Genomic DNA, 15,316 nt, shown 5'->3' with positions numbered 1-15,316 from the left:
GATAGCTTTCCCCAGGAAGAGATGATACAATAAGGGAGCCAGCTTAGATAACGGAAGATCTGACTGCTTCAATGGAACAAATTTAAACTTCCCTATTCACACAGTGCAGCAAACATGATACTGAATGTTTTTTATAAGGTGGTGGTGTTCCCAGGTCCTTGTCCTTCTAGATGGTAGTGATTGTAGGTTTGGAAATGATGCCTAAGGCACCTTGGTGAGCTCCTGCAGTGCAATGTTTAGATGGTGTACACAGCTGCCGCCGTGCATCAGTGATGGAGAGAGTGAATGTTTGTAGAAGGAGTGCCAATCAAGCGGGCTGCTTTGTCCTGGATGGTTTTGAGCTTCTTCAGTTGGAGCTGCACCCATCCAGGCAAGTGGAGAGTATTCCATCACACTCCTGACTTGTGCCTTGTAAATGGTGGACAGGCTTTGGGGAGTCAGGAGGTGAGTTACTCACTGCAGAATTCCCTGTCTTTGAGCTTCTCTGGCAGCCACAGTATTTATACGGCTGGTCCAGTTCAGTTTCTGGTCAACGGTAATTCTCAGGATGTTGACAGTGGGGGATTCAGTGATGGTAACACATTGAATGTCAAGGGGCGGTGGTTAGAGTGTCTCTTATTGATGATGGTCATTGCCTGGCATTTGTGTGGCACAATTGTTACTTGCCACTTGTCAGCCCAAGCTGCATTTAGACTGCTAGAGTTAATACATGGGAGGTAGAAAAGGTAATTTTTAAATTGTATTTGGCCCTTCTGAGATCACAGTGGGAAAATACATTTTGTTATTTAACAGGGTACAGAGGAGGGGACACAGTTATTTGAGGAGGTGCAGAGATGGATATTCAGTTACTGGGATATATCAAATGGTGACACAATTAATTCCAGTAGCTGAGAGGATGACATTAGGGTTAAAATTCCTCAAATGACTTTGCCACCAGCCTCCCAGCCACACCGACCCCTCCACAATTTCAGTGGAACTGGCGAGGCCTAGGCCGGGCCTCCTATTTTCCCTAACTGAGGTCCTTAAATGGCCAATTAATGATGACAGTGGCAGAGGGAGGGAGGACAGCGATCGGGGCTGGCCATCGGGGTGGGGGTTGGGGGGGGAGAAAGAATCGGGAGATTGGAACTTCTGGGGGGGGTGGGGAAGGAAGTGGGGGTGACAGTGGCGGTCAGCATGGAACAAGAAACATTAATAGAATTAAAGGAGGAACTGGATTTTTCCTAACTGATCCACCATGCCGCCCATTGTGAAGGGCCAATCACTTCCTGATTATACAAATGTATTTGACATGTATTTGGTACATACCAAGAACATGGGAGATCACAGAGGAAATGCCAGTGCATTCATGATTACAATATCAGGTTAATTTCTGAAATAATTAATCTTATTTCCGTTTACATGTTAGTAATCTCTTACCTGATTGGCTGGCGGGGTTTAATATTGACTGGTGGAGGTGCAGGGAGGTCAACAGGGAACATGTCCACCCACATGAAAACCTGGCCCTTGGTAAATAAAGATAATGATGATTGTTAATCTGGGTGTGTTTCTTTCAACCTGCTTTGCTTGTTGCTCCTAAACTTAAATGTTTCTTCAAAATATTCCTCGCTGCATCTCCACTATTCAAAGCAGAAAAATAATCTTTCAATTCTGTGACACTTATCTTTTATTCTTTCTTTCTCCTGATAATCAACTGCTTTTCAATAACCAAGTTTGGTATCACATCAAACAAATTCTTAATTTCCTTTTTGTTACCCTGTCATCACTCAGTGAGTTGTTGTGATCTGGAACTTGCTATCTGAAAGGGCAGTGAAAGCAAATTCAATAATAACTTTTGAAATGTAACCGGGCAAGTACTTACAATGAGAAATTTTCAGGGTTAAGAAAGAGAGGGGAGTGGGACTAATTGGACGTATTCTGTTTTGGCAGCAAATCTCATGTGATGCAATCTAAACCTGTGAATGCAGGATGGCAACTTCACCAATTGTTTGATGTTTGGCTCATGACCAGCCTGGATAGTGAACTGAAGACCCAGGACATAATCTACAAACCCATGTACCACCCAAGGCTTCATTTTCCAATGACAGCATGCCACTGTTCAGTTTCTGTCAGTGCCCCGGAGGCATAATATAGTGATCTCACTGATTCTGGAACAACACTGCTTGGTCCTCTGCTCTTTGTGATTTTTATTAATGACTTAGAGGAGGGGATGAAGGGTGGATCAGTAAATTTGCTGATGACACCAAGATTGGTGGAGTAGTGGATGAGGTGGAGGGCTGTTGTAGGCTGCAAAGAGACATAGATAGGATGCAAAGCTGGGCTGAAAAATGGCAAATGGAGTTTAACCCTGATAAATGTGAGGTGATTCATTTTGGTAGGACAAATTTAAATGTGGATTACAGGGTCAAAGGTAGGGTTCTGAAGACTGTGGAGGAACAGAGAGATCTTGGGGTCCATATCCACAGATCTCTAAAGGTTGCCACTCAAGTGGATAGAGCTGTGAAGAAGGCCTATAGTGTGTTAGCTTTTATTAACAGGGGGTTGGAGTTTAAGAGCCGTGGGGTTATGCTGCAACTGTACAGGACCTTGGTGAGACCACATTTGGAATATTGTGTGCAGTTCTGGTCACCTCACTATAGGAAGGATGTGGAAGCGCTGGAAGGAGTGCAGAGGAGATTTACCAGGATGCTGCCTGGTTTGGAGGGTAGGTCATATGAGGAAAGGTTGAGGGAGCTAGGGCTGTTCTCTCTGGAGCGGAGGAGGCTGAGGGGAGACTTAATAGAGGTGTATAAAATGATGAAGGGGATAGATAGAGTGAACGTTCAAAGACTATTTCCTCGGGTGGATGGAGCTATTACAAGGGGGCATAACTATAGGGTTCGTGGTGGGAGATACAAGACGGATATCAGAGGTAGGTTCTTTACGCAGAGAGTGGTTGGGGTGTGGAATGGACTGCCTGCAGTGATAGTGGAGTCAGACACTTTAGAAACATTTAAGCGGTTATTGGATAGGCACATGGAGCACACCAGGATGATAGGGAGTGGGATAGCTTGATCTTGGTTTCAGATAAAGCTCGGCACAACATCGTGGGCCGAAGGGCCTGTTCTGTGCTGTACTGTTCTATGTTCTATGTTAACACTGTTATGATCCCAACTGATGTTACTACTGGACAGTCAGGTCCCAGAGTGGGAATGTAACCCAGAGTGTAACTTTTATTTTTTGTTCAGAAATATGGATGAACTGAGTCACAGGACTTCCAATTAACTTGTAACAAAAGAATAAAATATTTATTAAGCAAGAAAAGATTGACTATAACACACTCCCACTATTTTACAGGTATACAAAGATTTATAAGGATTGCACAAATTACAAAATATTTTGAATTCTAATGTTCTCAGTAAGTACAACATTCATGTAATCCAACAGGTCAACTTTGGTCAGACACACTCCACTCTGAAACCAAGTGGCAGATGCCACCCAGTACAACTTCTGTGGATTCCTCATCAAATCCCCCCGATGCTTACCACACTGTGAGCCAACCGGTCTCACTGGAATCTGATCTCTACACCAGTGTTTCCAAACTCCACTCTTGAAAACTTTAGAATCTTCTCCCAAACAACACTTTCTCTCAGGTGCCTTCACCAAGGATCCACTTCCAGGATTTCAATCTCTCCTTTCAGTATTCTTCTGCTTCAGATTGCCATATGCATTCAAGCTTCCACATAATCTCTCAGGTATCCAGCCACGGCAACACAACACCATTGCTTCACAGGCTGCTTCTAAAGATGTCACCAAATGTTTGATTTACCTTGAATATCTGGCTTTTCACTTTAAATCTGGTTCCTGCAGCTGTCTCTGTAACTCAGAGCACTTTCTTTGTTTTTCGCTCAATAGGATCTTGTTCAACATCTTGTTTTGGATCCTGTAACTTAACGGTCTTCCTGAGATATACTTTTGTCCCAACTCTCTGGTCTCCGGACTTTTGTTTGGGAAGTTGCTCCTCGGTCATGTCCAGTTCCTGCTGGGACTTGCGTAAAACTAAACTCAAAAATTATTTCTAACTTTGGGTGGCCCCTGGTTGTTAAACAACAATTTAGTCTTTTGTTAGACCCACAGAATTGTTATGCATAGGAGGAGGCCATTTGGCCCATCATGTCAGTATCAGCTCTCCAAACAAGTACCATTCCCCTGCCTTTTCCCTTGTATTAGAACATCGAATACCCTCTTGAATGCCTCGATTGAACCTGCCTCCTCCACACTTTCAGGCAGAACATTCCAGACCCAAGCTACTCACTGTGTGAAAAGGTTTTTCTCACATCACATTTACTTCTTTTGCAAATCACTAAGTCTTTGCCCTCTCAGCTAGAATTACCTCTCTAATCAAAATTGGCCCCCTCTCTTTTTACCCTCCTCTCTCTATCGCGTCTGCAAACCCCGTGACCAGGAATGTTGACCTGCTATTTATGTCCCTTTTTGAGCTTATCCTATGACGGCTAGGACATCAACGCTGCCACATTTCTATTGGTGTCCTCAGTGTGCTTTACTCTTTGCATTAAAACATTCACCTTGAGCTGCCAAACTCTATTTTTCACTTTCTATCTTTTCTTTCCTTTGCCTTACACACTCACTCAATGATTTTCTGCCTTCTGTTACCATTTGTAAGTTTGCCCTGAGTCGACCCTGATGTTCCCATTGCCCTGTCAAACTACTTTAAACCATTCCCAACAGCACTTGCAAGCCTCCCAGCGTGGATATTGGTCCAGTGCCATTGAGGTGCAAACTGTCCAGCTTGTACAGCTCCTACCTCCCCCCAGAGCCAATCCCAATACTCCAGGAATCTGAACTCCTCACTCCTATGCCATCTCTCCAGCCACACGTTCATCGACTCAAACTTCCTATTTCTATGCTCACCAGTAAACAGCACTGGTGGTAATCTGGAGATTAATATCTCCAAAGTCCAGCTTTTTAATGTCTTACTGAGCTCCCTAAAATCTGCTTTCAGGACCTCCCCCCTCTTTCTAGCTATGTTGTTGGTACCAATTTGATCCACAACCTCTGGCCGTTGACCATTCCTCAGAAGAATGAACCACAGCCGTTCAATGATGTCCTTGACCTGGCATCAAGATGGCAGCATAACATCCTGGAGTCACATCTACAGCTGCAAAAACACCTGTTTGTTTCCCTAACTATCATGTCCCCTATCATTATTCCTCTTCCACTCTCCTTCCTTCCCACCCATTCAGCTGAGTCACCCATAGTACCCCAAACTTGGCTCTTGCTGCATTCCCCTGAGAAACCATTGCTCCCAGTGGCAGCCGGTGATACTTCCAGCACATGTGCTTGAAAGTGTCCATGATTCCCCAAATACTACAGGATGGGCACTCCACATTCTGCCCTGCCATACCTTACGCTTACCTTCTGCCTATTAACTCTAAATTGGAGACTAGAAAGTAAAGTAGACTTACTCACCAATTAGCTCCTTCTCTTGTTCCAACTACTGGAGACAGTTAATGGTATCAGATGGAACATCTCTCTCATTCTCTGAACCACATTCCCACAGGAACCAAATTCCCAACTCCACACACCAAGTATGCCTCACGAAGGAGTAATCTCAGCAGGTCTGACAGCATCTGTGGTAGAGAATTGAGCCAATGCTTCGAGTCTGAATGACCCTTTATTAGATGAAGCATTGACTCTAGTCTCTCCCACAGATGCTGTAAGACCTGCTGAGATTTTCCAGCATTTTCTGTTTTGTTTCAGATTCCAGCATCTGCAGTATTTTTCTTTTATATAATGGGTAATCCCCTGTCTGCTGTGTGCCCCTGACTGTAATGCTAGCTTTACTCTGGACTGCATCAAGTCAGGTCAGCCTTCATCAATACGGTCACCACAATACAGTCTCCTCCGCCTTTTGAGCTCTTTACTCACAACCATCAGCTAAACACAGGTCATTAAAGAAAAAAATCATTATTCTTGTCAGATTCCCAAGAGCACCTATTAAACTGTGCCTACTCTATAATAATGTCCCTCTGAACACTTAAATACAGATTAAAAGCCTTAATAACCTCTTCAGTATCCTCATTAACAGCCTGTCTTACTAAAATGTCATCTGCACTCCCACCAATAGAATAGACAAGTGTGCTAACCTGCTCTTTATCAGGCTTCTGAGCTAACCCTGAAGTAGTACTGGGTACAATAGCATTTAAGGTGGAACTAGACAAATACATGAATAGGATGGGAATAGAAGGATACGAACTCTGGAAGCGTAGACGGTTTTAGTTTAGGCAGACATCATGATCGGCGCAGGCTTGGAGGGCTGAAGGGCCCGTTCCTGTGCTGTATTGTTCTTTGTTCTTTAGTCTTACATCTGTTGAATCTGCAATGCCAGTTTCTCCCCATGTGCTGAAAAAGTCAGTAAGAAGTTTAACACCACCAGGTTAAAGTCCAACAGGTTTATTTGATAGCAAAAGCCACACAAGCTTTCGGAGCCCCAAGCCCCTTCTTCAGGTGACTCACCTGAAGAAGGGGCTTGGGGCTCCGAAAGCTTGTGTGGCTTTTGCTACCAAATAAACCTGTTGGACTTTAACCTGGTGTTGTTAAACTTCTTACTGTGTTTACCCCAGTCCAACGCCGGCATCTCCACATCCTGAAAAAGTCAGGCAGAGATAGGAGTTTTTCAACGACTATCTCTTACTTTAATTGACTGTGTTGGAACCTTTCTTTCCAATTCATTGCTGTATTCTCATTCGCTGGTGTTAGAGTCTCAGACTCTAGGAAAAGGCCAGCTCCCCTGCTGTTCCTCAGGCAGCAAAGACCATTTCTCGGTTTGACTGACCTTACAAAGAATCCCACTGAGTTGTGGCCAATTTTTCAAAAGGCAGAGGCTGTTTTGACATTTGAATGATAAACAAGGAAGCTGGATTTTCACCTCTGAGGCAGGAGTTGGGCCATTCTCTGATGCCATGATTCCTCCTGGTTGGATAGTGGAGATGGGCTGGAGTCAGGTCACCATCTCCTGCAGCAAGCCCTAGATGGAGAAGGGTTCCAGGGCAGCCAGGTTACGGGGCCATTCACTGTGGCAGTGGCACTGTTCTGGAGCAGGTGACTCTCCCATATCCTCACACCCACTCCATAGCCCCTGTCCCCAATGCCCCTTCACCCTGATACCTCCCACTCCCCATACCCCCCTCTGTCTATACACCCTCACCCCCGCACTGCTATAATGTAACAAATGGTAACATGCTGTGAGGGTCAGCTGACCCGGTATAAATAAGCAGATGGTAATTGTGGGCAGCTTGTATGGCCCAAGGTGTGGCTTCAAGTGTTGGAGTAATGAAGTTTCTTTACTAAACCTTATTCTTTGCTCCCGAGGCCAAGGGGCAACATTTTCCTTCCTTACCTACCAAGAATATTATGGATCCAGCACCGCTCGAATATCCATCTGGTAGATTGGCATGTGAAGCATTACTAAACACAACTAACTTCATGTCTTCCGGTTTTCCCAGTGCTGAGAATTGAATTACACATATACCACTCTGGATATAAATTCTCCCATTGGTAAGACACAGCATCGATTCATGAAGGGAAGGTCATATTTGACTAATTTGGTGGAATTCTTTGAGAGCATTACATGTGCATGGACAATGGGGAACCTGTGGATGTGGTGTATCTGGATTTCCAGAAGACATTTGACAAGGTGCCGCACTAAAGACTGTTACATAAGATAAAGGTGCACTGTGTTATGGGTAATGTATTAGCATGGATAGAGGATTGGTTAACTAGCAGAAAGCAAAGAGTGGGGGTAAATGGGTGTTTTCTGGTTGGTGATCAGTGACTAGTGGTGCACCTCAGGGATCAGTGTTGGGACCGCAATTGTTTATGATTTACATAGATTTGGAGTTGGGGACCAAGTGTAGTGTGTCAAAATTCGCAGATGACACGAAGATGGGTGGCAGAGCAAAGTGTGCAGAGGACGCTGAAAGTCTACAAAGGGATGTAGATAGTCTAAGTGAGTGGGCGAGGGTCTGGCAGATGGAGTACAATGTTGGTAACTGTCAGGTCATCCATTTTGGTAGGAATAAGAGCAAAATGGACTATTATTTAAATGGTAAAAAATTGTAGCATGCTGCTGTGCAGAGGGACCTGGGTGTCCTTGTGCAGGAATCTCAAGGAGTTGGTTTGCAGGTGCAGCAGGTAATTAAGTAGGCAAATGGAATTTTGTCCTTTATTGCTAGAGGGACGGAGTTTAAAAACAGCGAGGTTATGTTGCAGCTGTATAAGGTGCTGGTGAGCACGGTAGCACAGTGGTTAGCACTGCTGCTTCACAGCTCCAGGATCCTGGGTTCAATTCCCGGCTCGGGTCACTGTCTGTGTGGAGTTTGCACATTCTCCTCGTGTCTGCGTGGGTTTCCTCCGGGTGCTCCGGTTTCCTCCCACAGTCCAAAGATGTGCGGGTTAGGTTGATTGGCCAGGTTAAAAATTGCCCCTTAGAGTCCTGAGATGTGTAGGTTAGAGGGATTAGCGGGTAAATATGTGGGGATAGGGCCTGGGTGGGATTGTGGTCGGTGCAGACTCGATGGGCCGAATGGCCTCCTTCTGCACTGTAGGGTTTCTATGATTCTATGTGAGGCCACATCTGGAGTACGGTGTACAATTTTGGTCTCCTTACTTGAGAAAGGATATACTGGCACTGGAGGGGGTGCAGAGGAGATTCATTAGGTTGATTCTGGAGTTGAGAGGGTTGGCTTATGAGGAGAGACTGAATAGATTGGGGCTATACTCATTGGAATTCAGAAGAATGAGGGGAGATCTTATAGAAACATATACGATTATGAAAGGATTAGATAAGAGAGAAGCAGGGAAGTTGTTTCCACTGACGGGTGAAACTAGCCTCAAAATAAGGGGAAGCGGATTTAGGACTGAGTTGAGGAGGAACTTCTTCACATAAAGGGTTATGAATCTGTGGAATTCCCTGCCCAGTGAAGCAGTTGAGGCTACCTCATTGAATGTTTTTAAGGCAAGGATAGATACATTTTTGAACAGTAAAGGAATTAAGGATTATGGTGAGCGGGCGGGTAAGTGGAGCTGAGTCCACAAAAAGATCAGCCATAAGCTTATTGAATGGCGGAGCAGGCTCGAGGGGCCAGATGGCCCACTCCTGCTCCTAATTCTTATGTTCACTCATCCAGTAGCAATTATACACAGAACTCATGAACCCTATAATAGCAGTGGAAGTTTTTGAAAAACCCTTTAAACTATCAAAATGAACAAACAGTAATTTAAAATCCACTTAGATAAATGATATTCCTTTTAAGCGTCCATAAAACTGTCACAATAACCGAACTAACAATACATTGACAGTGACGTCAACACACTAATCCCATTTTCCTGCACTTGTCACTCCATTCCCTACTGATTCAACAGGACGAAGATTACAAAGTAATTTCCAGTTTGAAAAAGCATCTGCTCTTCCCCCACTAACATTATTAAACAGCTGACTCCAAGAAAAGAACAACAACAAAGAACAAAGAACAGTACAGCACAGGAAACAGGCCCTTCGGCCCTCCAAGCCTGTGCCGCTCCATGGTCCAACTAGACCAATCGTTTGTATCCCTCCATTCCCAGGCTGCTCATGTGACTATCCAGGTAAGTCTTAAACGATGTCAGCGTGCCTGCCTCCACCACCCTACTTGGCAGCGCATTCCAGGCCCCCACCACCCTCTGTGTAAAAAACGTCCCTCTGATATCTGAGTTATACTTCGCCCCTCTCACCTTGAGCCCGTGACCCCTCGTGATCGTCACCTCCGACCTGGGAAAAAGCTTCCCACTGTTCACCCTATCTATACCCTTCATAATCTTGTACACCTCTATTAGATCTCCCCTCATTCTCCGTCTTTCCAGGGAGAACAACCCCAGTTTACCCAATCTCTCCTCATAGCTAAGACCCTCCATACCAGGCAACATCCTGGTAAACCTTCTCTGCATTCTCTCCAACGCCTCCACGTCCTTCTGGTAGTGCGGCGACCAGAACTGGACGCAGTACTCCAAATGTGGCCTAACCAGCGTTCTATACAGCTGCATCATCAGACTCCAGCTTTTATAGTCTGTACCCCGTCCTATAAAGGCAAGCATACCATATGCCTTCTTCACCACCTTCTCCACCTGTGTTGCCACCTTCAAGGATTTGTGGACTTGCACACCTAGGTCCCTCTGTCTTTCTATATTTCTGATGACTCTGCCATTTATTGTATAACTCCTCCCTACATTATTTCTTCCAAAATGCATCACTTCGCATTTATCCGGATTAAACTCCATCTGCCAACCTCTGCGCCCAATTTTCCAGCCTATCTATATCCTGCTGTATTGCCCGACAATGCTCTTCGCTATCCACAAGTCCAGCCATCTTCGTGTCATCCGCAAACTTGCTGATTACACCAGTTACACCTTCTTCCAAATTATTCATATATATCACAAATAGCAGAGGTCCCAGTACAGAGCCCTGCGGAACACCACTGGTCACAGACCTCCAGCCGGAAAAAGACCCTTCGACCACTACCCTCTGTCTCCTATGGCCAAGCCAGTTCTCCACCCATCTAGCCACTTCTCCTTGTATCCCATGAGCCTTAACCTTCTTAACCAACCTGCCATGTGGGACTTTGTCAAATGCCTTACTGAAATCCATATAGACGACATCCACGGCCCTTCCTTCATCAACCGTTTTTGTCACTTCCTCAAAAAACTCCACCAAATTTGTAAGGCACGACCTCCCTCTTACAAAACCATGCTGTCTGTCACTAACGAGATTGTTCCGTTCTAAATGCACATACATCCTGTCTCTAAGAATCCTCTCCAACAACTTCCCTACCACAGACGTCAAGCTCACCGACCTATAATTTCCTGGGTTATCCCTGCTACCCTTCTTAAACAACGGGACCACATTTGCTATCCTCCAATCCTCAGGGACCTCACCCGTGTCCAAAGAAGCGACAAAGATTTCCGTCAGAGGCCCAGCAATTTCATCTCTCGTCTCCCTGAGCAGTCGAGGATAGGCTTTACATAGGCTGCAGGCACTGCTTCCACCTCTGGGAATAGACTCAAATGCAGCTGTTGCTCTTGCTGCCTGTTGGAATCTCAACATAATTGAATCTGGAATAGTCCCAATCCAATTTACCTTTGACATCCCTGGAGTGTCAGGTTCTTGAAGAGTCCTGATTTCAATGTGTTCCGGTACCAATTTAACACCATATTCTGGCATTTCCTCCCAGTGCTTTAACACATACAGTGCCTTCTGTTCATCAGTCATCATGGGACTTGCTCCTTTCTTGTTATTTCCTAGAGTTCAAGCACAACTGTTAGAGGACACTCAATAATTCCCAACCCTCTGTAAGGCAAAAACTCCAAAAGATATGCAGTGCCCCAATTAGTCCATTAGTCCTCCTGATCTATGCGAGAGACAACAGGTTTGTCAAACATAACTTTGCCCAATCATATCATTATTTTCCAAGTGTTTAATTATCACATCCTTTAGAATAGATTCTAATAGCTGCCCTACGACAGACATCAAACTAACAGGTCTGTAGTTCTCCATTCTCCCTCTCCCTCCCTTATTAAACAGTGCGGTTACATTTGCTACTGTCCAGTCTGCAGGAACCTTTCCAGAATCTATAGAATTCGGAAAGATAATCATCAATACATCTACTATCTCTACAGCGACCTCCTTCTACACTCCAGGATGTAGCTCATCTGGTCCAGGGGATTTGTCAACCTTCACAGGTGGACACAGGTGAGGTCCCTGAGGATTGGAGGATAGCGAATGTGGTACCGTTATTTAAGAAGGGTAGCAGGGATAACCTGGGTAATTATAGGCCAGTGAGCTTGACATCCGTGGTAGGGAAGTTGTTGGAGAGGATTCTTAGAGACAGGATGTATGCGCATTTAGAACGGAACAATCTCATTAGTGACAGACAGCATGGTATTGTAAGAGGAAGGTCATGCCTTACAAATTTGGTGGAGTTTTCTGAGGAGGTGACAAAAACGGTTAGAACATAGAACATTACAGCACAGACCAGGCCCTTCGGCCCACGATGTTGTGCCGAGCTTTATCTGAAACCAAGATCAAGCTATCCCACTCCCTATCATCCTGGTGTGCTCCATGTGCCTATCCAATAACCGCTTAAATGTTCCCAAAGTGTCTGACTCCACTATCACTGCAGGCAGTCCATTCCACACCCCAACCACTCTCTGCGTAAAGAACCTACCTCTGATATCCTTCCTATATCTCCCACCACGAACCCTATAGTTATGCCCCCTTGTAATAGCTCTATCCACCCGAGGAAATAATCTTTGAACGTTCACTCTATCTATCCCCTTCATCATTTTATAAACCTCTATTAAGTCTCCCCTCAGCCTCCTCTGCTCCAGAGAGAACAGCCCTAGCTCCCTCAACCTTTCCTCATAAGACCTACCCTCCAAACCAGGCAGCATCCTGGTAAATCTCCTTTGCACTCTTTCCAGTGTCTCCACATCCTTCTTGTGGTGAGGTGACCAGAACTGCACACAATTTTCCAAATGTGGTCTCACCAAGGTCCTGTACAGTTGCAGCATAACCCCACGGCTCTTAAACTCCAACCCCCTGTTAATAAAAGTTAACACACTACAGGCCTTCTTCACAGCTCTATCCACTTGAGTGGCAACCTTTAGAGATCTCTCTGTTCCTGTTGACGAAGGAAGGGCCGTGGATGTCGTCTATATGGATTTCAGTAAGGCATTTGACAAAGTCCCTCATGACAGGTTGGTTAAGAAGGTTAAGGCTCATGGGATACAAGGAGAGGTGGCTAGATGGGTAGAGAACTGGCTTGGCCACAGGAGACAGAGGGTAGCAGTCAAAGGGTCTTTTTCCGGCTGGAGGTCTGTGACCAGTGGTGTTCCGCAGGGCTCTGTGCTGGGACCTCTGCTATTTGTGATATATATAAATTATTTGGAAGAAGGTGTAACTGGTGTTATCAGCAAGTTTGCAGATGACACGAAGTTGGCTGGACTTGCGGATATCGATGAACATTGTCAGACAATACAGCAGGATATAGATAGGCTGGAAAATTGGGCGGAGAAATGGGAGATGGAATTTAATCCGGATAAATGCAAAGTGGTGCATTTTGGAAGAACTAACGTAGGTGGGAGTTATACAATAAATGGCAGAGCCATCAAGAGTATAGAAACACAGAGGGACCTAGGTGTGCAAGTCCACAAATCCTTGAAGGTTGCAGCACAGGTGGAGAAGGTGGTGAAGAAGCCATATGGTATGCTTACCTTTATAGGACGGGGTATAGAGTATAAAAGCTGGAGTCTGATGATGCAGCTGTATAGAACGCTGGTTAGGCCACATTTGGAGTACTGCGTCCAGTTCTGGTCGCCGCAATACCAGAAGGACGTGGAGGCGTTAGAGAGAGTGCAGAGAAGGTTTACCAGGATGTTGCCTGGTATGGAGGGTCTTAGCTATGAGGAGAGATTGGGTAAACTGGGGTTGTTCTCGCTGGAAAGACGGAGAATGAGGGGAGACCTAATAGAGGTGTACAAGATTATGAAGGGTGTAGATAGGGTGAACAGTGGGAAGCTTTTTCCCAGGTCGGAGGTGACGATCACGAGGGGTCACGGGCTCAAGGTGAGAGGGACGAGGTATAACTCAGATATCAGAGGGGCGTTTTTTACACAGAGAGTGGTGGGGGCCGGAAATGCGCTGCCAAGTAGGGTGGTGGAGGCAGGCACGCTGACATCGTTTAAGACTCACCTGGATAGTCACAAGAGCAGTCTGGGAATGGAGGGATACAAACGAATGGTCTAGTTGGACCAGTGAGCGGCACAGGCTTGGAGGGCCGAAGGGCCTGTTTCCTGTGCTGTACTGTTCTTTATTCTTTGTTCAATCCAGTTACTTCTTCAATCATAACCTTTTCATTAATGCTAATTCCTATCAGTTCCTTGTTTTCACAAGCCTCTTGGCTCTCCAGTATTTCTCGGAGATTTTTCAGTATCTTCGTCCAAGAAGACAGGCACAAAGTAATTGTGTAGTTTCTCTGCCATTTTACTATTGTCTGATATAAAATCTCCTTTCTCTGCCTGTGATGGACCTTATAGAGTCATAGAGGTTTACAGCATGGAAACAGGCCCTTCGGCCCAACTTGTCCATCCCGCCCTTTCTTTTTTTAAAACCCCAAAGCTAATCCCAATTGCCCGCATTTGGCCCATATCCCTCTATACCCATCTTACCCATGTAACTGTCTAAATGCTTTTTAAAAGACAAAATTGTACCCGCCTCTACTTCTACCTCTGGCAGCTTGTTCCAGACACTCACCACCCTGTGTGAACAAATTGCCCCTCTGGACACTTTTGTATCTCTCCCCACTCACCTTAAACCTATGCCCTCTAGTTTTAGACTCCCCTACCTTTGGGAAAAGATAGAACATAGAACATAGAACAGTACAGCACAGAACAGGCCCTTCGGCCCACGATGTTGTGCCGAGCTTTATCTGAAACCAAGATCAAGCTATCCCACTCCCTATCATCCTGGTGTGCTCCATGTGCCTATCCAATAACCGCTTAAATGTTTCTAAAGTGTCTGACTCCACTATCACTGCAGGCAGTCCATTCCACACCCCAACCACTCTCTGCGTAAAGAACCTACCTCTGATATCCGTCCTGTATCTCCCACCACGAACCCTATAGTTATGCCCCCTTGTAATAGCTCCATCCACCCGAGGAAATAGTCTTTGAACGTTCACTCTATCTATCCCCTTCATCATTTTATAAACCTCTATTAAGTCTCCCCTCAGCCTCCTCCGCTCCAGAGAGAACAGCCCTAGCTCCCTCAACCTTTCCTCATATGACCTACCCTCCAAACCAGGCAGCATCCTGGTAAATCTCCTCTGCACTCTTTCCAGCGCTTCCACATCCTTCTTATAGTGAGGTGACCAGAACTGCACACAATATTCCAAATGTGGTCTCACCAAGGTCCTGTACAGTTGCAGCATAACCCCACGGCTCTTAAACTCCAACCCCCTGTTAATAAAAGCTAACACACTATAGGCCTTCTTCACAGCTCTATCCACTTGAGTGGCAACCTTTAGAGATCTGTGGATATGGACCCCAAGATCTCTCTGTTCCTCCACAGTCTTCAGAACCCTACCTTTGACCCTGTAATCCACATTTAAATTTGTCCTACCAAAATGAATCACCTCACATTTATCAGGGTTAAACTCCATTTGCCATTTTTCAGCCCAGCTTTGCATCCTATCTATGTCTTTTGGCAGCCTACAACAGCCCTCCA

General features: G+C 45.4%; 1 protein-coding gene across 2 annotated transcripts in view; it reads right to left on the bottom strand.

Moving 5' to 3' along the window:
* fer1l4 (fer-1 like family member 4) overlaps positions 1 to 15,316 on the bottom strand; it is a 240,860-nt gene that overhangs the window by 16,638 nt on the left and 208,906 nt on the right. For both annotated transcript variants that reach the window (XM_078237010.1, XM_078237011.1), the window contains 2 exons: positions 11,171 to 11,331; positions 1,420 to 1,505 (listed from right to left, as the gene is read on the bottom strand). In XM_078237010.1, the coding sequence (XP_078093136.1) occupies positions 1,420 to 1,505; positions 11,171 to 11,331 (247 nt within the window). The remainder of the gene's footprint in view (positions 1 to 1,419; positions 1,506 to 11,170; positions 11,332 to 15,316) is intronic.

This window comes from Mustelus asterias, chromosome 20 (genome assembly GCF_964213995.1).
Source record: "Mustelus asterias chromosome 20, sMusAst1.hap1.1, whole genome shotgun sequence".
NCBI classification, from domain to species: Eukaryota; Metazoa; Chordata; class Chondrichthyes; order Carcharhiniformes; family Triakidae; genus Mustelus; species Mustelus asterias.
The sequence above is the reverse complement of the archived record's forward strand: the minus strand, read 5'-3'. Positions and strand labels throughout refer to the sequence as shown.